Raw genomic sequence first — 27,365 nt, forward strand, 5'->3', positions numbered from 1 at the left:
GTCTCATCTCCAGTACTTCCAGTAAAACACTAGAATCTTCCCCGCAGGCTGCTCGCCCCGCCTGGCGCACCAAAACTGCAGCCCCCCGAGGGGTGGTGGGGGGGCCCGGAATGACTGTTGGCCCTTGGACACACAGTTTGGACATCATGTGATTCAGATCACACATGGAGCACAATAGATGCGTCTGCCTGCCGTTCACTCTGATTAAAGACGCTTTTTCACTCGATGTAGTTTAACAATTAGATTGAGGTGTAAAATGTTGAAAACAGTAACTGACCCCAAAAGAAAGTTTCAAAAGGTGTGTTAATTATCTAAATGTACGGGGGTCAAATTACTACAAGCATAAAACTATAGAACAAAATTATAATATTATCTGTTATATATTTGTTATTTGTTTTAACATTATTAGATAAATAAATATAATTAAAAAAAACTTTTCCCACTCACCTATTTGACCCCCCACCAAAATAAAAGCCTGTGTGTAGCCCCCCTTCTGCAAAGTGAAGTAAGAAGTTCAGGAGCTGCGGCTGGACCCCTCTCTCCTCTGCTACTGAAGCTCCTCCAGCAGATGTCCTACAAGGGGGAAGAATCTTTCCACCATCGGCTACTTAAAAAGGGGGGGGGGCAGATCCCGACTCTCAGTTCACCGGGACACGGGTATCTTACGAAACCTTCACTCGATGCGTAATGCCAGGAGAACATCTAATGATCTGGGGCTCCACACAGTGGAGATGTTGGCAGTAAGGATTGCACTGCGACGGGTGGAAGAAACACAGCAGGAACATGTGTCGATCTGCTCCGATTCATCTTCAGCCCTGATGCGTATGAGGTCGTGTCCTTCAAATAGCCAGCAAGGTCTACTGCACCATGTCCTCCAGTCAGCTCCAAGGAGGAATCATCAGGGAGGTCAGCTTCAACTCGCATGTAGGTGTACGTGGCAATGAGAGGGCAGACCAGCTGGCACTGAAGACAGGACACAGAAATGCACATTACTATCAGCAATCAGGTCCATATATGGTTTGGGGACAAAAATCCACAAATTGTGGCAGAAAAGGTGAAGAGGAGAAAGAGAGGAATCTTTACCATTTACCTAAAGCATCACCCATCAAAGTGAACCCTTTTTTGAGAGAGAGCAGTACAAACACTACTCAGTGTGAGTGAGAGCACAGGGTGGAACACTGGTCCTTCTTCCATGGGGAGGGAAAGGTGATTTTTGCTCCTGTTGTAAAACATTGGGGCCGATTGGATTGTTGACGTCACACTGAGGCGTCTTTAGTGTTTTAACTACGTCTCGCTGATGACCTTTTGAACCTGGAAGTCTGAGAATGTCTGTGAAGATCTTGCCAACTTTACCCATCTGTAAACGTTCTACTCAGTCCCCCCCCCCCTCATAACCAACAGGGAGGGGCTGACCTACAGTGGTCCGCTTTCTGCAGAGTCTAAACTATCTTCAGTAATTTACTAACTGGTGGTCTTTCTCTTTTTTCACATTGATCCACATCAAGTGTCCACTCATTCTCACAATAGTGATGTATTAATATTATTCAGAGTAATATAAAGTACTTTCTTATTGTTTGAGAAACGTCCTTAAAAGAAGTGGTTAAAGAACAGGAAACACACACAGACGTCCTTCCTGCTTTTAAACCTCCACAATAAAGTCACTGAGGATCCTCTCAGAGATCAACATGAGATGTTTATGAGATGTTTAGATCTTTGTGTGACCTTCTTCTTTCGTAAAAGGCTTTTAATGGCCTCATATGAACATTTCATACATCACATATTGAAGCAATAAGGTACGAGAGGCTGTACTTTATTGTCCAATGATGTAACAGTAGGGTTCTGGCATTGAGCGCGACACTCACTCATTTCTTTAGTCACGCACTGTGGCTCCTTGGACCTTCTCTATGTTCTTGTTTGCAGGTTGGAGACGGGTGGAGCTGGGGAAACCCGTTAAGGTGACAGCTTGCACCTGTGGGTGGAGCGAGCCAGGTGTTAAAGTTCCTGGTGCCCAGCCTGAGCTCCATCCCCACCAGCAGCATTTGGATTTAGTCTTTGTTAGAGTATGCGTTTTGTTTAAGGACACCTCTCAATTCCATGACACCCCTCATATGCCCACTTTCACACTTCACCAGTTTATCTTCCGTTGTAGATTCATATTTTGTTGGTTCTTGAATAAAACCTGTTATTTCTTTAAGTCACCGTGTGGACTCCCTTGTTTGTCACTTCCCATGAGCCTCTTTGTGACGCGATATAAGATAGATATCATTTCTAATTGTGTATTTGCAGAAGAGGATTGAATCAGCTACACTTGGATATTCTATGTATATATTTTATAACGCCATCCGTCCTTCTGCAGTCTTTTGCTTGTGGACAATCAATAGACAAGTTATTGGAAACTAGATCTGTGACATAAAAGCTTCTCAGTTTCTAAAATTGGAAGATTTTATTTATTTCAACAACAAACAAAGTATTGAATAATCTGGTCTTTTCTCGTGTCACATGATTGTAAACTGAATATTTGTATTGGCCACAGGAAGAATCAGTTTGACCACTAGAGGGCAGCAGCAGTGCAGAGCTGTTCAATCCTTCCCAGCAGGCCTCTTGTTGGAGAAGATCTCAACCTTCAGTAAGGCCTGGAGGTAGGATGAGCAGACCACATGGTGATGGAATGATTGACATTGTGCTTTGCAGGTCTTCCATTATTACGGGTAGAACCCTGATGACAGAAAAACACTAAATGAACATTAGTGAGACATTTCAAACACAAGGAGCCAGAGCCTGGAGGCAAGAGCTCTTAAAAGTCAGTAGGTGGGATCTTCTACAAGTATTAACGTGAGGTACACTTGACATTTCATGTGTGTAATTAGGACAAAAAATACCAGGATGCTCCACTGCAAATACTGACAAAAGCATGATTTTCTGTCTAAATTCAAGGTGCAACAGCATGACAAAGTAGTATTATGCATTGACAGTGTTTCCCTGAGAAAAGGCCTCGTTGTGGTGTATGTGTGAAATGGATTGGTTCAAAGTGTCAAAGGAAGCCTGAGGATACGTCACAAACGACACACCACGCACACGCCTGCATTCATTTGTCCTTCAGCTTGTTTTTCTTTTCCACTTTGGTCAGAAAATGTTCCATCTGAACATATTGATGTTCCATTGATCAAATAGTCGTTCCTCAGCGGTGTGGCTCTGTGCGACTGCTCGGAATCTCTGCTTTTCATCTTTTATGCACCAGATTCCTCTTTCAAAAAGCCAGAGGACACAAGGGAGCGTGATCAATGAAACGTCCCGGGCGACGCCCTCTTTTGGCCACTTTTAAATCTAAATCACAAGGGAAACATAGAAGAAAATAATCCAATAATAATACTGCAGATCTGAATCCACCCAATGAAACATGGACTTATTCTGGTTCTGTTGCTGAGACCCATTAAGTGAACAGAAACCATTACAAGCACAGTTTGAGTCACGTCTGGTGACCCCTTAGTTTAGTTTGTACAAATACCTCAAACTACTTCAAACTGAAAGCAAACGGGAGGCTGACAAGTTCAAATGAGGTCGAGTGTTTAACGAGTAGATCAATGTAGAACATCAAGACCATGATTGACAGGACTCAGTCTGTCAATCGGCCACAAGGAAAAGGCCCCAAATGGAGGTTTGAAAACAACAGTGACGTCACACCGTCTCCAGCCACTGTCACCAGTTGCCCTTCGGAGTGGTTCCAACACTTTGGAACCACTGGAGCAGCCAAACAAGATGCTCCTTACGCTGTGATGAACCAGTATTCACTTATTTTAAAAGAATCACACTTTTATCAAAAGAGCCCTTTGATTGCACATGTCATTCTATAGTTAGCTGGGAAACAGCGTCACCGATTGGCCAAAGAATGCTTCTCTTTTTCAGAGTCAGCAGGTATCCGACGTGTCGGCATAAAGCTCCTTTCTATTAATTCACCAATTCACTACGACTACTGGCTCAAAGGTCACGGTTCTCCTTTTGTTCCGGTTGGAAATCAATTTGTGGTTGCCATGGAAACTCTCACATCAAAACCACACCCAAAGGAGTTTCTAAATGTTCATTTTTATACCGCAACATAGAGACTGTTCATCCGGCCCAACCGCTCTCTTTCCTTTGGGAAGAAGGTCCGATGCTGTAAGACGAGCAGAATCAGATTAAACATGTCATCTACTCATTATTAGAGGAAGCAGTGTGGCCAACAGGTGCTCGCTAGATGGGGGGGGGGGGGTGTACGGGAGATATGATGCATAAAAGGTAGATTGATGACGTTTATTTCAGCTTCATTGAGTCATTATGTCACCTGTTTACTTTTCAAAAGACAAAATGTCAGAATGCGGCACTTGGTGAACTATATCATGACATCAGCGAACAACAGACCGCACACCCAGATGGACTCATTATCGCCGGAGATTTTAATCATGCTAATCTCAAAACTGTACTACCAAAACTCCACCAGCATGTCGATTTCCCAACAAGGGAGAAAAACACCTTGGACTTGGTCTACACCCCACACAAAGGAGCATACAAGGCCTCCCCCCTCCCCCACATTGGACTTTCTGACCACATCACCGTTATGCTAATGCCAGCATACAGACCCAGGGTGAAAGTGGAAAAACCAGTTCGGAAAGAGATTACAGTGTGGCCGGATGGATCAATGTGTGCTCTTCAGGACTGTCCTGTGACAACAGACTGGGACATGTTCAAGCAAGCAGCTACACACAACAACCACATAGACAATGAGGAACTTACAGACACTGTCTGCTCTTACATTTGCAAATGCACAGATGATGTGACCCACACAAAGACCATCGTCACTCGGGCTAACGAGAAGCCATGGCTGACAGGAGCTGTCCATCGGCTGCTGAGGGCCAGAGACAAAGCCTTCAGAGCCGGGGATAGAACTGGCCTGAGAACAGCGAGAGCCAGCCTGTCCCGTGGCATCAGAAGAGCAAAACAGGACTACTCCAAAAAAATAACCAGCCACTTCAAAGACAGCAGAGACACTTGCTGTTATATCTATTTGTATAAACATGTCTTGTCTTGTCTTATCTGTTATCTGTTGTTGTGCCTGTGCACTTTATTTGTTTCACCGTGAGAGTGTGGGAAACGTTTTTTCGATTACCAGTATGTCTGACATGCAGAAATTGACAAATAAAGCTACTTTGACTACTTTGACTTTGACACCTGCTGCTTAACAACAAGATGGCTTCTCTCTGCAGGCTGGAAGATGGGTGACCGTTTCCAACCCTTTCCACCACTCGTACCTCTCTTGACGTAGGAAACACACGAGGCACCTCAACCTGCTACAGGAAGGGCCTCGGCGAGGTGCCAGTGCCACGCATGCGCTCCTCACAGAGTGCGACCCCCAGTGGACCTTCTAGGAACAGCAGGTACTTTTATATTCACGCCTCTGTAACTTCATTCAGACTCTCAGGGGGTCGCTTGGCGTTCTGAACACAATCAACGTGCGCGATAAACACAAACGTGTGTATTCAGTGTGTAATCACAAAGAGTGCTTGTTTCCGTTATCTTACATGACACTTTTATATCTACATAGAGCCGCTCCTTCCCACCTGGTCTACCGAGTTTCTAGAGGTCCAGAATGAAAGAAACCACGAGGCTCTGGAGGGATGACCCCCCCAAAGTGAGCTGAAGACGGATGGAGACGTTGTCATGGAAACCTTCTGCGTCTAATTCTGACGGGGTGTTTAGTACTTGTTGTCTGCTGCTTCCTGTTGTGTAAATCCTGTTTCCTGTTTACAATAATCTCTTTAAATTGATTTTATTTGGTGGAAGTCAAATAATGATTTCTATAATTATTGTAGGAGCCGTTTCTTTGTCATTTACAGTAAAGTCACATGGTGTTGGGTATCGCAGAATAAAGGTGTACAGTTTAGTTCGGGAAAGAAAAGGGGTTGAGTCCTATTCTTTCAGCTGAAATGATACTATATCATATATGTTGATTACTAACATGATATTGACATCATTAACTCTGTGAGCACATTATTCATGCAGATAAAGAATATTGAGCTGTCTTGAATGTTTCCTATTCAGTCTTTTATTTTATGTCTGTTTCCATCAGTAAACTACAGAATCTAGTCACTGGATCTTTGACTTATTGAAGATAATCCAACAGTTATTAAACCTACTCTGCCTCAAGTTTGGCAGATGACACAATATTGTAATATACAAAGAGTTATAATGAGCGCAGTGAAACATTATTAAACCCTGTTGAAACACTTGTGCACACGTTGTTGTCGGTTTGGGTTCATGTCCTGTTTTATTTTGTAGTTTCATGTCTCTCGTGTTCCTGGGTAACTTCACTTCCTGCCTTGTCCTGTCTTCCCCTGTGATGGTCTGTAGTGTCCATGATTGTTTCCACCTGTGTCCAATCACCTGCACCTTAATTTTAAAAAGTCATTGAAGTGGCTGGTTGTTCTATGCTTCATAATGAGAATATATATTTATCATGGATTTTTTATTTTCATTTCATCAAATCGATGAATCGACTAATCGTTTCATTCAGGTATAAAGTACAAGGTACAATATATTTGTCTCAGATGTGGAGTAGAAGTACAACACTGAAGGAAAGTAGAGACATGTTTCTTTCTACTTATTTCTGACACTGAAGCTTTAAGTTGTTCATCTTGTTCCGTTGAATAACAACATTCTAAAGGTGTGGTTACAATATTAAGTTTCTCTTTGCTTCGATAGAATCGATCTGCTTCTTTTATCGAGATAGAGTCTGAAGGTCGAGTCTCGTCCTGCAGCTGCTGTGTTCATTTCCGTTTATTTCATGAATGTTATTTTCTAACTTGAGCTCCATCCTTCAGCTGCACGACCGCATCTTCACAGGCAGAGGTCCATGCCCATTGGGCCTCTTGTTTGAGGAGCAGCCTGAGAGGGGCAGTGGTGGAGGAATCCTGGAGAAGAAAGCGCCCAAAGTAATAGGCGGTCCTGCCCAAGAAAGAGGCCATTAGGGCAGGGCTGGAGGGCATGGGCATCCGTTGAATAGCCTCCACGTTAGAATGAAGTGGACTGAGGCCTTCAGGGGTCAGACGAAACCCCACAAACTCAAAATCCATTCCTCCCCATCCAGCGTGAGGGCATGGGAGGCCAGTGGGTGGAGCACCCGTGTGAGCCGTTGGTGGTGGATGGCCGGCGTTGATCCGTGCGCCACTATGTCATCCGTGAACATCACCACCCCTGGTGTGCCAGGGAAGATGGTGGACATTATGTTCTGGAAGCAGCTGGGGGGCGGAGCATGGACCAAACGGTACCCTGGTGTAGTGTGAGGAAAGCAGTGAGGTTACGGCTCTCTGGCTGCAGAGGTACCTGCAGGTAGCCTTGGTGGAGGTCAAGCTTACAAAAGACCTTGGAGCCGTGAAACTGAAGTCACTTCCTCTGCCGTGGGCAGCGGGTATTTGTCGGGCACAACAGCCTTCAGGTCCACACGCACCCGCAAACCACCTGACTTCTTCTTAGCAGTGACCAAGTTAGAGGTCCAGGTTCAATGATGCCTCTTTCCAGCAGGTCTGTCAGCTCTGCTGTGACGTCGTGGCGTCGTGCGAGGGGAATGCAGCGGAGAGGTCGTATGACCGGGTGGACGTCCTTGTGAAGGAGAGGTTGATGGGTGAAAGTGGAGATGCAGCCCAGGCCAGAAACGAGTGCTGGCCACTGCCGTTCCCATGATGAGCTGACCTGGAGAACCGTTGCTCCACAGCTGTCCATGAAGGTGAAGCCCAAGCCAGGGCTGGACTGGTAATCTGGCATCCCGGGCAAATGCCCTGTGGGCCGAGAAACAAGAACGTGAGAGCAAGGGGGGGGGGGGGGGGTGGGCGGAGAAATTCTGGGGCAAAAAAACAAAAAAAAACTAGAGGTTGATAGCGATAGCGCTGCTTGTGGCTCGCAGGCTGCAGAGGAGAAGGTGCTGCAGAGGAGAAGGTGCAGCAGAAGAGAAGGTGCAGCAGAGGAGGAGGTGCAGCAGAGGAGAAGGTGCAGCAGAGGAGAAGGTGCAGCAGAGGAGGAGGTGCAGCAGAGGAGAAGGTGCAGCAGAGGAGAAGGTGCAGCAGAAGAGAAGGTGCAGCAGAGGAGGAGGTGCAGCAGAGGAGGAGGTGCAGCAGAGGAGGAGGTGCAGCAGAGGAGAAGGTGCAGCAGAGGAGGAGGTGCAGCAGAGGAGGAGGTGCAGCAGAGGAGAAGGTGCAGCAGGTGTCAGTGTGACAGTGAAGTCCAGGAGGGGCAGAGTGAGCAGGAGAGTGTCATTGAAGCGGTGAGCAAGCAGGTAGCTCCATGAACAGGGAGGGAGTGTTAATCAGGGCGGTGCATGAGGACAGTGTGTGTGGACCTGGCTACAACCAAGATGATGACCATTTAACAGTTACCTCCATTAATGAATATTATAATAAGGCTGTTGTTGCTATTATAAAGTCTGAGTGTCAGGTTGTCATTTGTCAAATTGTCACTTAAAAGTTGCTGCAATGGCCACTCAGCTAAAGTCAAATAACAGCATGAGATATTTAGCACTGTTTTTGTAGTGAGCAGAGTTGAGAGTTCACTTATTCAATTGCAACTTGGGATATTATATATATTATATATTCTAATGTAACCATTTAAAACTCATAACGGCCCTTCTTCTCTAGAAAAAAACTTAAATGATGCCATTTGATTATTTTTATGATTACTCACAACAAGTTACACGTTAGAAGAGGTCACTAACGGATGTTATTTGGGGATAAAAACCCACTTTGCATTTTGAAAGCTGTATATTCAACTAACTAGATATTTTCTAATGTTTCTTCATAATTTCCAATATCATCAATATGCAATATTACGCCAAGTGAATACTCTACATTTTATATATATATTATCAGGACGTTTTGTGTGAGTAATTTGTTTGTTTAGGTTTTTTATGGGAAGTATCTCAACAATTAGAGGTAACTGTTTGGTGTCACATTAAAGAGGGTTTGTGCTCTTTAAAGGGATAGTTCACCCAAAAATGATGATTGTGTCATCACTTACTCACCCCCAAGTTGTTTCAAACCTGTATGAATTTCTTTATTCTGCTAAACAAAAAGAAAGATATTTTGAGGAATGTCTGTAATCAGACAGTTGATGGACCCCATTGACTTCCATAGTATTGTTTTCCTACTATGGAAGTCAATGGGGTCCATCAAATGTCTCATTATCATTCTTCTCTTTCTATCTAATTCTATTTAAATTAGCTGTATTGGCATGACTTGTAAACAAACGCATGTAAACATTTATATATCAAAATATATATATATTTTTTTTAAATCACACTTGTGTACATTTGTATCAACATCCAGACTTTAGTTTGGTCCACACTGACTCTCTTAGTTTGTGGCATTCTCTCTCTCTACTTCCTTTGTGTGGCCCTGCTCCACTGCCAGCTTTGATCACCAGGGACTGGGAGTCAGTCAAGAGAGACTGGGTACACTGGTCCATGGCACTCACAGTAGTTCTCAGCTTTGTATGGGCTTTTGGGAACGGAACAGTAGATGTGCATATCTACAGGGACCGTAAGGATAGTGTACTGGTTGCTGGTTGTGTCCGACCGATTGTGGTGGGCCGGTCTGAGCAAAAATGCCAGGGTCCTTTTTTTGTCCCAGTCCAGCCCTGCTGTGACTGGAATTATTGAGAAAAGTATTTTTATATCTGTTCAAATATGGAGAAAACGTATTTTTGAACTCACAATTATAGGGCTTTTTCTTTGGAGAAATCTTTACATTTGTACAGTAATATTTCTGATTGGCTACAGGTCCGTGTTGAAAGAAATGTGTCTATGAATCTTTCCACGTCAAGTGAGTCTAAAAAAAACCACAAACACAAACGTGAAGCGATCCACAAACAAAGGCAGCAGCTCCATTAAAGCTAAAGGTCAACAGGAAGCAGCAACATGTGACTATTGTGACTAACAGGAAACAACAGGACATGTAACTCTGCAACGTCACCAACATGAGCAGAAAGAGGTGATGAAGACCTCTGAGGACAAAGGGACGGATGGACATGTGGACTTTATGCAAAAGAACCCAAACACTGAGTGTGATCCAGAATGACTTCAACATCTCACATTCATTCATGTTATTAAGAAAATAAGAGTATCGTGTTTACTGAGCACACATGTCGTCCTCACTCCTCACCAGCTGGTGGCGGTAACGCGCCGATTATTGATTATCTACCGACTATAAAGTAGAAGAAGAAGAAGAAGACGCGCACCTACGCGTAGGCAGAAAGTCACCTGAGCTTCACTTTAACATCTGAAAGTGTTCAGATCCTGTGAGTATGTCCGTGATACACAATGTGTGCTTTAGTGTGTGTTTGTTTATGTGTGTGTTTGTGTGTTAACGGGCCGTGAAACGTTTCAAGGTTCATTTAAACCGTTTATACGACAAACCCGGAAATACAGAAACCCGGAAACCAGGTTTCTGCAGTTTGTTCGTTTCAAAACGGAAATGTAAAAAACTTTCTATCTTTCCTTTAATCTTTTCTTAAACGCATTTCTTCGTAAGTGGCTGTGACGTCACTGTTTAACCGTCAGTAGAGAACATCTGCTCTAAATGGCCCTTTCTCAATAACTAAGACGGCGAGAACGGACCTGCGTTCCCGCGAGAACAGACTCGGGAGACGGACTCGCGCTTTCGGGAGATCGGTCGTTTCCGCAATCGGAACAGCAGCTGACTTGATGACGTCACCACGTCAGTTTGTCTCGCTAATACGTTTTATGTTGAGTATTTTACTATTATCAAGCTTTTGTTTTATTTTTATTTTAAATTAGAAACTATATATATATTATATTGATCATTAAATATATATATAATAAGTCATAAAATAATTAGGCAAAGTATGTCAATGGATCAGATCAGAGTTGTTCTACAGTCCAACATCTTTTTAAAGCAGATGAAGAGGAGCAGCTGTAGTTTGTGGTGCTGCTGAACTTTACTGGATTACAATGACAGGTGTCAATCTAATATTGATTCATATTAGATGGAAGAAACAAAAACGTTACTTAGCTGAACGTTTAAATTAGGGCTGTTATATTACATCACACTGCATTAGCTTTATTTTGTATGGTTTCATAAAGGAGGACGTTGGGCACAGTAACAACAATTAAACAGTACATATTTTACTGGATAGTAACACATTCCACACACACCTACCGTTTGTCTCCTTGTTACTCAAACATCAAGAGGCTGATCATCAGTGTGGTGTCATCGTACAGTTAAATGCACAAACATCACTATTAATTAAAATGGTGACGTACCTGAACCTCTTCTGTGTCTCTACATTAATAGTGATTAACCTCATAGTATTGTATGTATATGATGTAGTGATCAATGAGGCTACATACCGTTAGATAGATGACATGATCATTAGTGATTAACAAAGTATTTAAAATCTATGATGCAGTAATCAATGGAAGCTACAGTTAGATAGGTGACATCATTAGTGATTACATAGTATTTAATATCTATGATGCAGTAATCAATGGAAGCTACAGTTTGATAGGTGACATCATTAGTGATTACATAGTATTTAATATCTATGATGCAGTAATCAATGGAAGCTACAGTTAGATAGGTGACATCATTAGTGATTACATAGTATTTAATATCTATGATGCAGTAATCAATAGAAGCTACAGTTAGATAGGTGACATCATTAGTGATTACATAGTATTAAATATCTATGATGCAGTAATCAATGGAAGCTACAGTTAGATAGGTGACATCATTAGTGATTAACATAGTATTAAATATCTATGATGCAGTAATCAATGGAAGCTACAGTTCGATAGGTGACATCATTAGTGATTACATAGTATTTAATATCTATGATGCAGTAATCAATGGAAGCTACAGTTAGATAGGTGACATCATTAGTGATTACATAGTATTTAATATCTATGATGCAGTAATCAATGGAAGCTACAGTTAGATAGGTGACATCATTAGTGATTACATAGAATTAAATATCTATGATGCAGTAATCAATGGAAGCTACAGTTAGATAGGTGACATCATTAGTGATTACATAGTATTTAATATCTATGATGCAGTGGTCATAGAGGAAAAAAGTAGCAGATTATAGTCCGGAATTTCCGTAAATGTTGTAAATCTGAATGGACAACACTTTGTTGCTACGTCACCATGACAACGTCAAATAGGTTTATTGTACTTTTTACTCTGATTTGAACGTCTTTTAGGCTCTTTGCTGACGTCATTTTAAGTACCGTATTTTCGCGACTATACGGCGCACCTTCAATGAACTATTTTCCTATATAGAGCGCACCGGATTGTAAGGCGCATAGAATAGAAGATACTGCAGTAAAAGGTTTGACTGGGGCTGCGTTATGCATCCACTAGATCGGGCTGTGCTAAATCAAACGTTATTAAGCGTTCACTCCCATGGTAACGTTGTTCAAACGTTAATGTGGATATCAACAATATCTCTGAACCTCCAACTTTCCTTCTTGATTCATGGAAACATTCTTGGTAAATGCTTTGGTGCATCTTGCACCGAGAGGCAGCGCTGGAACAGACGGTGGACCGTCAGCTCGATCCCGACATCCAACTACCAGCTTTAATATACGCTGTTGGAGCTGCTGGCACCAGACTTTCCCTCCAATGGATCCTCGTTAACCAGTATGGATCAACCAATTGATCCATATAGATGGCGCTCCGGATTATAAGGCGCACGCGTCGTTTTTTTAGAAAAAAAAGGATTTTAAGTGCACCTTTATAGTCGCAAAAATACAATAATGATGTAAACATGTTATTATGACAGCCTGAACACACTTTTTTAACGTCACAATGACTTCTGGGTAATTCCTTTGGGCCGATTCACTCATCCAAAGCTGACTTAAGGAAATGATTCATAAAGGACTCAAACACTGTGACAGATGTGAGTCTGTGAGTCTGTTTGCTAAATGGTGGATGGAATGAACTTGTTTCTCTTTTCTGGTCTTCTGACCCTTCAAAGCGCTTTAAAGCTTCATGTCATCATTCACACACTGATGAATGACAGCAGCTACCACACAGAGACACCTGTCCATCAGACACCAACATTCACACAGGACTCACAGCCACAGCAGCAATGTGGGTGAAGTGTCCTGCTCAAGGACACATGGACACAGGTCAACAGGACCTGGGATCCAAGCCACAGTCGCTGAGGGAGCAGGTTGGGATTGTGTGACAGAGGCCGACAGCATCTGCTGCTGTGACGTGAATGTGAGGTGAATGAGCTCTGTGAGTTTGTCCTGATGAAGATGAATAATGTGTGAGATCTCCCAGCAGGTTGTTATGAAGGTGTGAAGGTGTGGACTCTGCTATGAATCAGGCTGAGGACCCAGAGGACAGTGTCCCTCCCTCTGAAGGACATGACAGACAGACCAAAGCTCAGAGGTGAGAGGACCATCTCCAACTGTCCTCCACTCGTCTCCATGTCCCAACGTCTTTGACTCACTGACTCTGGTTCTACATGTGTGACCAGGACCCATCAGAGACCAGGACCTGGACCTGGACCCAGCTGTGTGTCCATGAAGAGTAACCGGTCTATGGATCGTCCTATATTCTTCAAAGATGTCCGTCCCTCTGCTGATGCAAGGTGAGGGTCTCAGGCTGATGGTGAGGTGTTTCTACTAGACTCTCTGGTGGAGGTTCTGGGTTTCTTGCTCCAGGGCCCTTCAGCAGAGTCCAGTGAGGGAGAGAGAGCTCCATGGAGGGCTTGGTGAGACCTGATGGGACTAAACCAAACTGACTGGTGAAGAACACAGTGAGCTGTTGATTCTCAGTGGGACCAGCAGGACCAGTAGACCTAGACCACTACAGTCATGTGGTCCACATCCAGACCTCACGTCATGGACCTTTACCTTGTTTTGGTCTCTGTTAGGACGAATACCATGTGAGATGATGCTTCATGATTAGATGATGATGTGATGATGTAATCTCAGTGTTTCTTTCAGTTCACATCAGCAGAGAAGAAAGTCTCCTGAACCCAGATGTGTGTCCATGAAGAGTGATCATTCTATTGATCATCTGATTAACTTCAAAGATGATCAGTCTATTGGTGGAAGGATTAACTTCAAAGATGGAGGCCGTTCTTTTGACCCAAAGTAAGTTCTTAAACAGATGAAGAAGTGTTCTGATCATCAGTTGTAAATCACAGAAATGTTTGTTCATTGTTTAAATTGTTGTTTCCTTGACGATCCATCATGACAGAACTCCTTATCTTCATCTAACTGGTCCTTATGTGTTAAAGTGTGAATCATTAACTGTAAACATCCTCAGATGTAAACACTGTCACTCAACTAATAAACTGTCCGTCATCAGTCTTCGGCATCTGGTTTCCATGGTGATCAATCATGACAGAAGCCAATACCTTTACCTAATGTTGTGTTGGTGTTGATGGTCCAAACTCCATGTGAGCTGATGGTTCATGTTCCTCCACAGAGAGGACCAGGAGAGCTCAGAGGTTCCCACAGAGTCTGCCCAGCAGCATCAAACCCACCTGGACTCCATCTTCATGGTGTGTACATGAACAACTACTTAAACATCTCTCAGTTCACCATCATCTCCATGCTGCACTTTGTAGACCAGTGGATATTCCATCTGTCCAACATGGACCTGATGGTGGCTTCCATGGTTCTAGTTGGTGTCATTCATAGAATGTTCTGTTCCAGCTGCTGGAGGAGAACATCCTCACCTTTTGTGAAGAACGAGCTGAAGAAGATCCAGAAGGTTGTGAGTTCAGATTACCCAGAATGCTTAGAGAAGCAGGATGAGGAGGTGCTGGATGAAGAGCAGAGGAGGAGCAGAGAGGCATTTGTGAAGATCTCAGTGCACTTCCTGAGGAGAATGAAGCAGGAGGATCTGGCTGAGCGTCTGCAGAGCAGTAAGAGGGTTCCTCTAAAGACTTGCTGATGTTGTGGATTCATTTATTCTTAGTTTCAACTATTTTCTACGTATTCTCTAACTTACTGACTTGATCTATCTGACTGGTGATGAGGACCCACACACCCTCACAGACCAAGAACCTTCAGTAACACACATAGAACCCACTGGAGACCTGAATTCTTCAAGTCAGAGATTTATTGGAGCTACAAATAAACCGAGCTCTTTCCAGAAAGACACCAACGAGGTGATGATACAACACATAGTTCATACATCTTTTTGACCATTGATCGAGTGAAGCTCTCCCCCTCAATCTAACTACGTAACTCTCCTCCTGTTGTCGTCCTACTATTCTTCCTCTTGTCCTTCACTAGACCTTCTATCTGCTTGTTGATGCTGGACTAACTGGCTCAGTCTGGTCAGCTGACCCTCCTGTTCTCCTCCTAGTGTCTACATACACTATATATTAATCTAGTTGTATCCCTACTTATCCAATTTCTCTAAAACTGATTATAACATGAATATATGTTGGATAATAAGACACATTTTCCCTCAACACGATGAATGAGACCTTCACTAATGTCTCAAGAGATGGACAGAATATATTCATGGAGTCATTCTCTGAGGAAAGGACATGTTAAAATCTATTCTGTGACTCATTGATCTTCTTTGTTGTCTTCATTCAGGACTTCCTGCTGCAGATTGTCAGCGTGAACTCAAATCCAACCTGAAGAAGAAGTTCCAGTCTGTGTTTGAGGGCATCGCTAAAGCAGGAAACCCAACCCTTCTGAATGAGATCTACACAGAGCTCTACATCACAGAGGGAGGGACTGCAGAGGTCAATGAAGAACATGAGGTCAGACAGATTGAAACAGCATCCAGGAGACCAGCCAGACCAGAAACAACCATCAGACAAGGAGACCTCCTCAAAGCCTCAGCTGGAGGAGAAGAACCAATCAGAACAGTGATGACTAAGGGAGTGGCTGGCATTGGGAAAACAGTCTTAACACAGAAGTTCACTCTGGACTGGGCTGAAGACAAAGACCACCAGGACATACAGTTCACATTTCCATTCACCTTCAGAGAGCTGAATGTGCTGAGAGAGAAGAAGTTCAGCTTGGTGGGACTTGTTCATCACTTCTTCAGTGAAACCAGAGCAGCAGGAATCTGCAGGTTTGAAGAGTTCCAGGTTGTGTTCATCTTTGACGGTCTGGATGAGTGTCGACTTCCTCTGGACTTCCACAACAATGAGATCCTGACTGATGTCACAGAGACCTCCTCAGTGGATGTGCTCCTCACAAACCTCATCAGGGGGAAGCTGCTTCCCTCTGCTCGCCTCTGGATAACCACACGACCTGCAGCAGCCAATCAGATCCCTCCTGAGTGTGTTGGCATGGTGACAGAGGTCAGAGGGTTCACTGACCCCCAGAAGGAGGAGTACTTCAGGAAGAGGTTCAGAGATGAGGAGCAGGCCAGCAGGATCATCTCTCACATCAAGACCTCACAAAGCCTCCACATCATGTGCCACATCCCAGTCTTCTGCTGGATCACTGCTACGGTTCTGGAGGACGTGTTGAAGACCAGAGAGAGAAGAGATCTGCCCAAGACCCTGACTGAGATGTACATCCACTTCCTGGTGGTTCAGTCCAAAGTGAAGAAGGTCAAGTACGATGGAGGAGCTGAGACGGATCCACACTGGAGTCCAGAGAGCAGGAAGATGATTGAGTCTCTGGGAAAACTGGCCTTTGATCAGCTGCAGAAAGGCAACCTGATCTTCTATGAATCCGACCTGACAGAGTGTGGCATCGATATCAGAACAGCCTCCGTGTGCTCAGGAGTGTTCACTCAGATCTTCAGAGAGGAGAGAGGACTGTACCAGGACAAGGTGTTCTGCTTCGTCCATCTGAGTGTTCAGGAGTTTCTGGCTGCTCTTCATGTCCATCTGACCTTCTTCAGCTCTGGTGTCAATCTGCTGTCAGGAGAACCTGGACCAATGCGTCTCTACCAGAGTGCTGTGGACCAGGCCTTACAGAGTCCTAATGGACACCTGGACTTGTTCCTCCGCTTCCTCCTGGGTCTTTCCCTGGAGACCAATCAGAGTCTCCTACGAGGTCTGCTGACACAGACAAGAAGTACCTCACAGACCAATCAGGAGTCAGTCAAGTACATCAAGAAGAAGATCAGTGAGGATGTGTCTCCAGAGAAAAGCATCAATCTGTTCCACTGTCTGAATGAACTGAATGATGGTTCTCTAGTGGAGGAGATCCAATGGTCCCTTAGTTCAGGACGTCTCTCCACAGATAAACTGTCTCCTGCTCAGTGGTCAGCTCTGGTCTTCATCTTACTGTCATCACAAGAAGATCTGGAGGTGTTTGACCTGAAGAAATTCTCAGCTTCAGAGGAGGCTCTTCTGAGGCTGCTGCCAGTGGTCAAAGCCTCCAACAAAGTTCTGTAAGTAAAGAGTTAGATTCATTCATCATGACTTCATGTCAACATCATGGTTGTTTATTTCTGATTCAGAACATGAAAAACATGAAATCAGAATCAAAAGATAAAGATTATTTATTTTCTTTCTTTAAAACGAGTCAGATGGAGGATAGAGAAGCTTAACTTTGTATTTTCAGCTCTATTTAACAACATTAAATCTTCCTTCCTCATCCTGATACTGATACTACAGTACTTCCTGTTAACAAGAGAGCAAATTAACTGATGTTTTCCTCTTGTTTTAAAGTAGAAAAAGAACAATTGTAAAAACATTCACTGAACAAATGTTCTTTGATCATCATGATTTCATTTTAGTTCAAACTCATCACTAAAGAGAGTTTAATTTTAACACAAATGTTATTTTCCTTGTTGATTGTTGTCTCTTCAGACTCAGTGGCTGTAACCTCTCAGAGAGAAGCTGTGAAGTTCTGTCCTCAGTCCTCAGCTCCCAGTCCTCTAGTCTGAGAGAACTGGATCTGAGTAACAACCACCTGCAGGATTCAGGAGTGAAGCTGCTGTGTGATGGACTGAAGAGTCCACACTGTGACCTGGACACTCTCAGGTCAGATTAAGTTTGTCTTCAATGATTTAAATGTGTCTCTAACGGATAAGCTCCATGCGGAGTAAAAAACATCTTCCTCAATCTATGAATTAGTTCTTCAAGACGATTTCAGATTTAATTAACTTTATATCGCAAGTTCCTAATCTCACGCTATTCTTAGTTTGATCCCTTCTTTTGTTTGACAAAAAAGGTTCGTTAACAACCTTTTTCCATGACAAAGACAAGACGAAAAAAGATCTTAAAACTAAACTATGACTAAATCTATTCTAACTTTGGTTAATGAGACAGAAATGTTGGTGGTTGAAGAAGTCAATACTTTTTCCCCCTAAATTTGCATGAACCTAACAGACGTGGACAAAGTACGGCCCCCGTACGGCGGTTATTAACGTGTCATAATGACATCATCCACGGACCCAGACCGCTCGCTCACTGTGGGGCAGCAGTGGTTCTTTTCACCGATACGAACCACGACGACTATTTAACACCTCAGTGAGTGTGAGTGAGCTTCCTTGGTTTAGCTCAGCTGTCTCCGTTTAGCTAACTGTTAGCAGGCTAAAGACGAGGAACTAAGAGAACGATGTGGTGGAGATGAAGACCTGTTTAACAGCTCGCGGCTGGTCGGCCAGCAGAGATGTTCATGTGGACCTGGCTGCTCCGTTTTCTGGTGACAGAAGCCAGCGTTTGGAGACACGAGCACTTCAACCAGTTCACATCCACATCATGAGAAGACAGTGTTAAACCGTCTTATCACGTACGTCTGTTACTAAGCAACAAACAACGCACATAAACATGTGACAGGTGGAGGCTTTTGAAAGAGCTGCTCAGTGCAGGTGAAGGATGTGGAGGCACAGAGCAGGTGGAGGAAAACCGGAGGACACAAGAGAAACAAACTGGTCATGAAACCTAAAAACAGTTCATGTAGTGGATTTACTTCAGTTAGATTCATTCATCAGGACCTAAATATCTACCTATATCTACTTATTTAGGCTTTGTGATCAGAGTTTTATAGAATGAATGAACGAAAAGGAGAAAATCAGAAGTGGGAAAGAGAATGAAGACTTTAATGTGTGTCTCTACTGTGACGATCACTGACAGTTTGATGGTTGTTTATTTCTGATTCAGAACATGAAAAACATGAAATCAGAAGATGAAGATTAATTTCTCTTTTTTACCCACTTTGTCTACAGGATAGAGAAGCTTAACTTTGTATTTTCAGCTCTATTTAACAACATTAAATCTTCCTTCCTCATCCTGATACTGATACTACAGTACTTCCTGTTAACAAGAGAGCAAATTAACTGATGTTTTCCTCTTGTTTTAAAGTAGAAAAAGAACAATTGTAAAAACATTCACTGAACAAATGTTCTTTGATCATCATGATTTCATTTTAGTTCAAACTCATAACTAAAGAGAGTTTAATTTTAACACACATGTTATTTTTCTTGTTGATTGTTGTCTCTTCAGACTCAGTGACTGTAACCTCTCAGTAAGAAGCTGTGAAGTTCTGTCCTCAGTCCTCAGCTCCCAGTCCTCTAGTCTGAGAGAACTGGATCTGAGTAACAACCACCTGCAGGATTCAGGAGTGAAGCTGCTGTGTGATGGACTGAAGAGTCCACACTGTGGCCTGGAGACTCTCAGGTCAGGATTCAATGTCCACTTCATTATTTACATTAATGGTACATTTTTTACTTCATATGATTCTTGTATGATTTAAAAAAAATATTTATGTTCCAAATATTTCCGAAAACATTTGTTAGACTTTGTTTTCACTAAAATGTTAGAAATATACATTTTGGAAATATATTTTTCAGTTATAAGATTGTTGATGTAAAGTTTAATGGGCTTTTGTGTGTTTTGTTCTGTCTGTAAACCAGTAAGTAATAATGGTCACATGATCCCTCACTAGCCGACAGTATCTCAGTCCTGCAGTGACCTTCCAGCCCTCACAGCTCCCTCAGGTCATGTGACATGTGTGTTGTTTTGTGTGTCTGCAGCCTGTCAGGCTGTCTGATCACAGAGGAAGGCTGTGCTTCTCTGGTCTCAGCTCTGAGCTCCAACCCCTCCCACCTGAGAGAGCTGGACCTGAGCTACAACCATCCAGGAGACTCAGGAGTGAAGCTGCTGTCTGATGGACTGAAGGATCCTCACTGGAGACTGGAGACTCTCAGGTATGAAGACACCTGCTGCAGCCACAGACCATCAGTCTGGTAGAGGAGGTAGAGCTGGAGACCTTTTGGTCATGTGACCCTGAGACACCAAGCTGACCTCAAACTACCAGAGACTCATCAAACTGTTTCCCACATCAGACCATCAACACAGACAGAAGTAGTGAGGAAGAGTAGTCAGGATGACTGTTCCCTAAACAGGGAGGAAGGTGATGAAAGGCTTGTGTCTCTGCAGCCTTGTCTTGTTGTTATTAGAGAGGACAGAGGTGTCTCCTGACACGTTGACGGCATCATGGTGGGTTGATATGAGTCAACGTCGTCACCTGGATGTTTAGAAGCTGATCATCTGCCTCCAGTGTGTGTTGTCCTTTAGTCACACGTTATTACTAAATGACACAGTTAAAGAAACAATATGTTCAAACCGTCTTGATGGATCATCACAGCAGGAATGTTTGGTGTCTTAAAGGAGCTCAGCTTCAGGTTTTGGTGCTTTGCACTGAGAGCCAGATCCCTGGATGATAAGTTGGACTTGTTGAAACTACAGGTGACAGTCGGCCACAGACACTCAGTGAAGAACCAACAGCTGGTTGTGGACCAGGGGGGTATTGCACAAAAGTACAATAAAGAAAGAGATTAAGCTCAGCTTGACTTAGTTTGATCTTAATCTGTTGCACGTTTGCTGAGTCGCGCTTAGAAGGAGGAGCTCAGTGGATCCAGGTCACATATCTGGGATCAGTGCAGGTCCACAGCTTTCTTAAGTAGACCACGGTGTCCATCACACATTCACTGATGCTGAAATGGAGAAGACGCCGCGCAGCATATTTTTCACCTGCTGATCAGCTACTGATCAAATATATGAGGAGGTGAAGCATATAATACACAAAACAAGGAACACGGCAGCTGTAATTAAACAGAGAAAAAGTCTGGCAGACAATCGACTGAATGTGGAAGGATTTAAAAATATCTCCTTACTAGGAAAGTTGTACACTCTGTTTTAGTTTCTTTTAATTTGACTGTTTTATGTGTTGGTTTTATTGCTGTATCTGTGTTGATGTGGTAAATGTGCTGGTTTTACTGTGAAGTGTCTTTGAGTAGCAACATGTAAAGCACTATATGTGTAGTGGCTAAACCGTTTCCTTTTGGCCTTTCCTATGGCTCCTATTTCCTCGTCCTGTTGTTTTCTACCACATGTGAAAATCCTCTTTGATGTGACACATTCTTCTGAGGCCATGAAGGTCATGAAGATGTGAGCTAAGGACTTCAGTGACAAACACACACTTCTAAAATGTTAATAAAAATACATCAGAACACAACAGAATAACTGTTAAACCCAGATCAGCTGATTTAACCCATGAGCTGCAGGATTCATCTTAGCCTGGCTCTTAGCCTGGTCTGGAGCAGGTTAGCTTCAAAGAATAAATCGCCATGGTTACTTGGCCCGGTTTAATTCAAGCAAGTCAAGCTAAATTCCTCCAGAATAACCTGGATATCCGACTTAATCCCTTATCCGGGTTTGGTGCAACAGCCCCCTGGGGGGTCAGAGCCCAAAGAGGTTTGTTTAGGACTGGACCAAAGTTCTAGGGGGACTCGGGCAGTGCTCTGTGGCTGCAGACCCACCTGAGCTGTAACATCTTCACCTGCAGACTACAGGTGATAGAAACTAAACCACCTGTGAAACCACAGTGAAGAAGGTCAAAGGTCAATAATAAATCAGAAATGGTGTGTTTTTATTCATAATTAATGTCATCAGAACAACACAAGAGGCAATCTGAGCGACTACAAGTTGACACACAGGATATAAATTCCTCCTGAAGTTGAAGCAGAAGAAACATCAGTCAGTGGTCATTGATCACATGATGCATGAAGCAGCTGGTCTTCAGGAGTCAGGCTCCCTGTTAGTGAGGGAAAGTGGTCCAGCTCAAAGAAATGACTTTCAGTCTGTAAAGAATGTGGATTTACTTGAAAATGACTTCCATTGATGCAGCTTGAGCAGTTACACAATGAATAAATTCACTTTGTCACTCTGCACTGATCCAGCTGCTGAGACACACGAGGTCATTGAAGTTCCACATGATGAAGAACTTCTCTTCTTCTTGTGAACAACATGAGCAGCAGGAGAGAACCTCCTTCCACAGGAGCAGATGTTGTTCTTCAGACTGAGAGTCTGCAGCTCGTCACCAGGGCTGGACTGGTAATCGGGGTGGGCCGACGCACTTGGGGGCCGGTCGATAGGCCTATACATTTTTTTTTGCTTTCGACCGGCCCATAAAGCAGGGACAGCGGCCCATTGGTTCATTTTCCATACTGACACTGGGCCGGCCCAATCATCTCTTAGCAGGCTCCACCCCTCCCTCTCCGTGTGTCAGTCAGTGACTCCGAGCCAGTAAGAAATGTGTGGATTAGGATGGAGGAACAAAACCTTAAGAGCAAGGGGGCTGCGGAGAAATTGCGGGCCAAAAATAAATAAATCTAGAGGTTGATGCCTCAACGTGTTCAAAAATGACCGACATGTTTAGTGCTGTAGCTTCAGTTGTCAAAACTACTGCAGAACCTGACGACATGTTGCAGAAGCATAGGGTTGCCAACTCTCCCAACCCCAAATCAGGGACACTTTCGCGAGCTGACGGGGGGGTGCTGGCGGCCGGGCTTGCACAGTCTGTTTTTTCTTTGCAGCGCCAGCATCACTGCTCATTTCCACAGAGAGGACAGCTCTCACCCGGCCCCCGCGCGCACACTGGAGTGATGCGTCACAACTTCACACCAACCGGGAGTTTTTCGCGCGTCTTTGACTTAGCGGGCTGTGATTGGAAATCGGGGCTGGAGCTGGCTACAACCAAGATGATGACCATTTAACCTCCATTAATGAATGTTCTAATAAGGCTGTTGTTGCTATTATAAAGTCTGAGTGTCAGGTTGTCATTTGTCAAATTGTCACTTAAAAGTTGCTGCAATGGCCACTCAGCTAAAGTCAAATAACAGCATGAGATATTTAGCTCTGTTTTTGTAGTGAGCAGAGTTGAGAGTTCACTTATTCAATTGCAACTTGGGATATTATATATATTATATATTCTAATGTAACCATTTAAAACTCATAACGGCCCTTCTTCTCTAGAAAAAAACTTAAATGATGCCATTTGATTATTTTGATTACACGTTAGAAGAGGTCACTAACGTATGTTATTTGGGGATAAAAACCCACTTTGCATTTTGAAAGCTGTATATTCAACTAACTGGATATTTTCTAATGTTTCTTCTGAATTTCTAATATCATCTACATTTTATATATATATATATAATCAGGACGTTTTGTGTGAGTTATTTGTTTGTTTAGGTTTTTTATGGGAAGTGTCTCAACAATTAGAGGTAAATGTTGTTTGGTGTCATATTAAAGAGGGTTTGTGCTCTTTAAAGGGATAGTTCACCCAAAAATGAAAATTGTGTCATCACTTACTCACCCCCAAGTTGTTTCAAACCTGTATGAATTTCTTTATTCTGCTAAACAAAAAGAAAGATATTTTGAGGAAAGTATTTGTTTTCCTACTATGGAAGTCAATGGGGTCCATCAACTGTCTGATTACAGACATTCTTTAAAATATCTTTCTTTTTGTTTAGCAGAATAAAAAAATCACACAGGTTTGAAACAACTTGATGGTGAGTAAATAATGACACAATTTTCATTTTTGGGGGAACTATCCCAATTGCAAGTATAGTGACCTATACTTGCAATTCTACACTGGTCCATGGCACTCACAGTAGTTCTCAGCTTTGTATGGGCTTTGGGGAACAGAACAGTAGATGTGCATATCTACAGGGACCACAAGGATAGTGTACTGGTTGGTGGTTGTGTCCGACCGATTGTGGGGGGCCGGTCTGAGCTAAAATGCCAGGGTCCTTTTTTTGTCCCAGTCCAGCCCTGCTCGTCACTGTTGTTTCACACAACTTGTGTGTCCTCCTCACGCCGTGTGTGTTGGTGCGTGTTGGGAGGCTTCTAAGGACGCTTCATTCTTCTTCGTTGGTTTGTCCACAGTTCTTCAGCATCAAGGTGCTGAAGTCTGGTTGTTTGTATCTGATGTACTTCATGCTCGTAGTACTTCATGCTGGTAGTACTTTAGGCCTGTAGTACTTTATGCTGGTAGTACTTTATGCTGGTAGTACTTTGTGCTCGTAGTACTTCCTGCTCGTAGTACTTCCTGCTCATAGTACTTCATGCTGGTAGTACTTTAGTCCTGTAGTACTTCGTGCCCGTAGTACTTCCTGCTCATAGTACTTCATGCTGGTAATACTTCATGATCGTAGTACTTTGTGCTCGTAGTACTTCATGCTGGTAGTACTTCATGCTGGTAGTACTTCATGCTGGTAGTACTTTAGGCCTGTAGTAGGTTTATAACACGTTAACATGCACTAATCATCACAGATGATGAATGAGTGAACATGATGAGCTGTGGTCATGGGCCAATCAGAAGAAGAAGAGGTGGTCCATGTGGACATGAAGGACCAAGCTGTGTGTATGAGAGTGATGTCATGTCCATGTCTCCATTCTCCTCCTTTCAGGGTGGAGCCTGCTGGAGTCCAATGGATGACACCAGGTCTGAGGAAGTGTAAGTGAGCTTTGAGTTGGATTCATCACACTGTGACATCACTCATTCACCTCTGTGATGTCACTAGATGAACACATGATTAATAACTGCAGCTGTATTGTGTCTTGTTCTCTCATCAGATTCCTGTGAACTCACAATCGACACAAACACAGTAAACAGACAACTCAAACTGTCTGACAACAACAGGAAGGTGACACGTGTGGAGGAGGTTCAGTCATATCCTGATCATCCAGACAGATTTGACAACTGGCCTCAGCTGCTGTGTAGAACTGGTCTGACTGGTCGCTGTTACTGGGAGGTCGAGTGGAGCGGATACGTTAATGTATCAGTGAGTTACAGAGGAATCAAGAGGAAAGGAGGCAGTAATGACTGTGTGTTTGGAAACAATGATCAGTCCTGGAGTCTGTGGTGCTCTGATAAAGGTTACTCTGTCTGTCACAATAATACAGTAACACACATCACCTCCTCCTCCTCCTCTCATAGAGTAGCAGTGTATGTGGACTGTCCTGCTGGCTCTCTGTCCTTCTACAGAGTCTCCTCTGACTCACTGATCCACCTCCACACCTTCAGCACCACATTCACTGAACCTCTTTATCCTGGGTTTGGGTTCTGGTTCAGTTCCTCAGTGTCTTTGTGTCCTCTTCAGGACGGTGAGTCTCCTCCTGGTGGAGAACCTTCCTCTCTGCTCACCACATAGTTCAGTCTGTACAGCTGATGGAGGTCCATGTGGGTGTAGGTGCAGGTGGAGCAGGTGAGGGGTACCTGAGCTGGTCTGGACTCTGGGGGTCCACAGCTCTCTGGGACTTGTGCTGTTGCAGATGAACGTGTGAAAGAGCTCAGCGAGGTGTGTTTTAATGTCTCTGTGCTCGATGCCTCTGTGGATGAATCAATAATCATCATTTAGATGTTGGCTCCTAATTACAGTTTAATCTTAATCTTTATGTGTCACAATGTTCAAGAAGACATTTTATACGACTAATGGATCTGTTTGATAAATTGTACTCAAATTTTAACTTCAAATATTGTCACATTAAAGATCATTTCACATTATCTGCTTTGTTCCTTTTTTTTAGTTACTTGTGTTTTTATTAAAGTTACATAGAAGTACAACGTTTAGTCCCTCCATGTAGTACTTTGTGTTGTATAATTGATTGTTAATGTGAAACTTTATTGATGAGCAGCGTTCTGCTCGTCGTGTCATAAACTTTTCTTTCTTCAACAAGAACCTGAGAAACGAGTAAATGTCCATAACGCAGAAGAGCCTTTTTATTTCTATTAATCAATAGTTGGTTTGTGGTGAATCAGATGGTGGCCTGTGAGGGTCACTTTGGTCTCCAGCTCTTTAGTCACATGACTTCCTGCTTCTTAAGGGACTTTTCATTGTTAATGTAAAGGTTTTAAATTAACAATAAAACACTCAAGATTTAGTTTCACAGTGACATGATTTATGGTGATGAAGATGAAGAAGATCTGTGTTTTAACTAAAAGGTTCATGTTGAATTAAACCAGTCACATTTTGTCAGGAAAACAAAGCAAGTCTTTAATATTTGACACAATGATGATGAGCCAGAGGTCAGAGGTCATCCCACTGAGCTCCTCTGGAGAACCCGACTGGACAAACCCTCCACCACGTGGGCCAGTAGCTGAGTGACAGCAGAGAGTCAACGATGACCTCACAGGGGAACGCCATGACGTCATGTGACCCACCAGCTGAGCCAGCTCCTCCCCCAGGGCCGGACCGCGGCGGACTGCGTCCAGCTTCTCCTCCTCCAGCGTCTCCATGAAGTCCAGCAGCAGCTCCACCAGAGACCTGAACCACAAGCAGACTCCTGAGACCACCGGGTCCCACCCGGGACCAGAGGGGGCCGGCGGGACCTCACCTGTGCAGGTGGACCCGGAGCGGCAGGTTGGTGCGGCCCAGCGGCCTCAGAGCGCTCTGCTCCTTCAGGAGGTGCTGCAGGTGAGCAGAACATCTGCAGCACCTGGAACCTGGAGGTTTCATGTTTTCATTCAGACACAAAGATCTCCTTCATCTCTCGTGTGTCCCATGTGGTCGACTCCTCCCCCCGAGGCAGCATATCCCAGCATGCAGTGCGGGTCGATGAAGATGGATGTATTAAATATATATAAAGTATTTGTTGGAGCAGACAACAGAAGAGAAATCCTGATGCTGGGAACGAGGCTTAAATACATCAGAGCTCACCTGGTGGCCAGGTGGAGAAATGACCCACTGCATTCCATCTATAACCTTGTTAAGAAAAGTGTGAATGTTCATCAGCAGGCTGTTATCAATGTGTCTACACTGTAATAGAAATACTTTGACTCATTTATTTACCTCTGTGTTTATATGTAAAATCACTTTTTGATGAGTTTTAAGTGGTTTTGTGTGGTGCAGTTCAGATTGTGACCACGAGGTGTCGCCCTTTACCTTCTCATCGCCTCAGTGACTGAAGCAGCTTTATTACCATCATCAATACTTCATGAAAAGGAAACCTTGTTTTCTACTTATATTACTGCAGTAGTCACTCAACCTGAGGGGCGCGTCCCTTTGAAGGGCCACATGACTCCTCTGAGGGGTCAGAAGACATAAAGTACCACAAATACTCCAGACTTCAGGTATATGTGCTTT

At 43.5% G+C, this 27,365-nt stretch overlaps 1 protein-coding gene and 1 long non-coding RNA gene across 2 annotated transcripts; both read left to right on the plus strand.

Moving 5' to 3' along the window:
- Positions 1 to 13,400: 13,400 nt before the first annotated feature.
- On the plus strand, positions 13,401 to 14,565 carry LOC134104137 (uncharacterized). Its single transcript, XR_009941608.1, has 4 exons — positions 13,401 to 13,439; positions 13,528 to 13,641; positions 14,000 to 14,149; positions 14,487 to 14,565. It is a non-coding gene; the product is annotated as an uncharacterized LOC134104137 (long non-coding RNA).
- Positions 14,566 to 15,597: 1,032 nt separating this feature from the next.
- Positions 15,598 to 25,733, plus strand: LOC134104132 (NACHT, LRR and PYD domains-containing protein 3-like; the record flags this gene model as incomplete). Its single annotated transcript, XM_062557458.1, has 5 exons — positions 15,598 to 17,378; positions 17,800 to 17,973; positions 19,438 to 19,611; positions 24,690 to 24,736; positions 24,856 to 25,733. Coding segments are annotated over 5 exons (2,754 nt in total), but the record flags the coding sequence as incomplete, so codon positions are not given.
- Positions 25,734 to 27,365: the final 1,632 nt, after the last annotated feature.

Source organism: Pungitius pungitius, chromosome 14 (assembly GCF_949316345.1).
Source record: "Pungitius pungitius chromosome 14, fPunPun2.1, whole genome shotgun sequence".
Taxonomy (NCBI): Eukaryota; Metazoa; Chordata; class Actinopteri; order Perciformes; family Gasterosteidae; genus Pungitius; species Pungitius pungitius.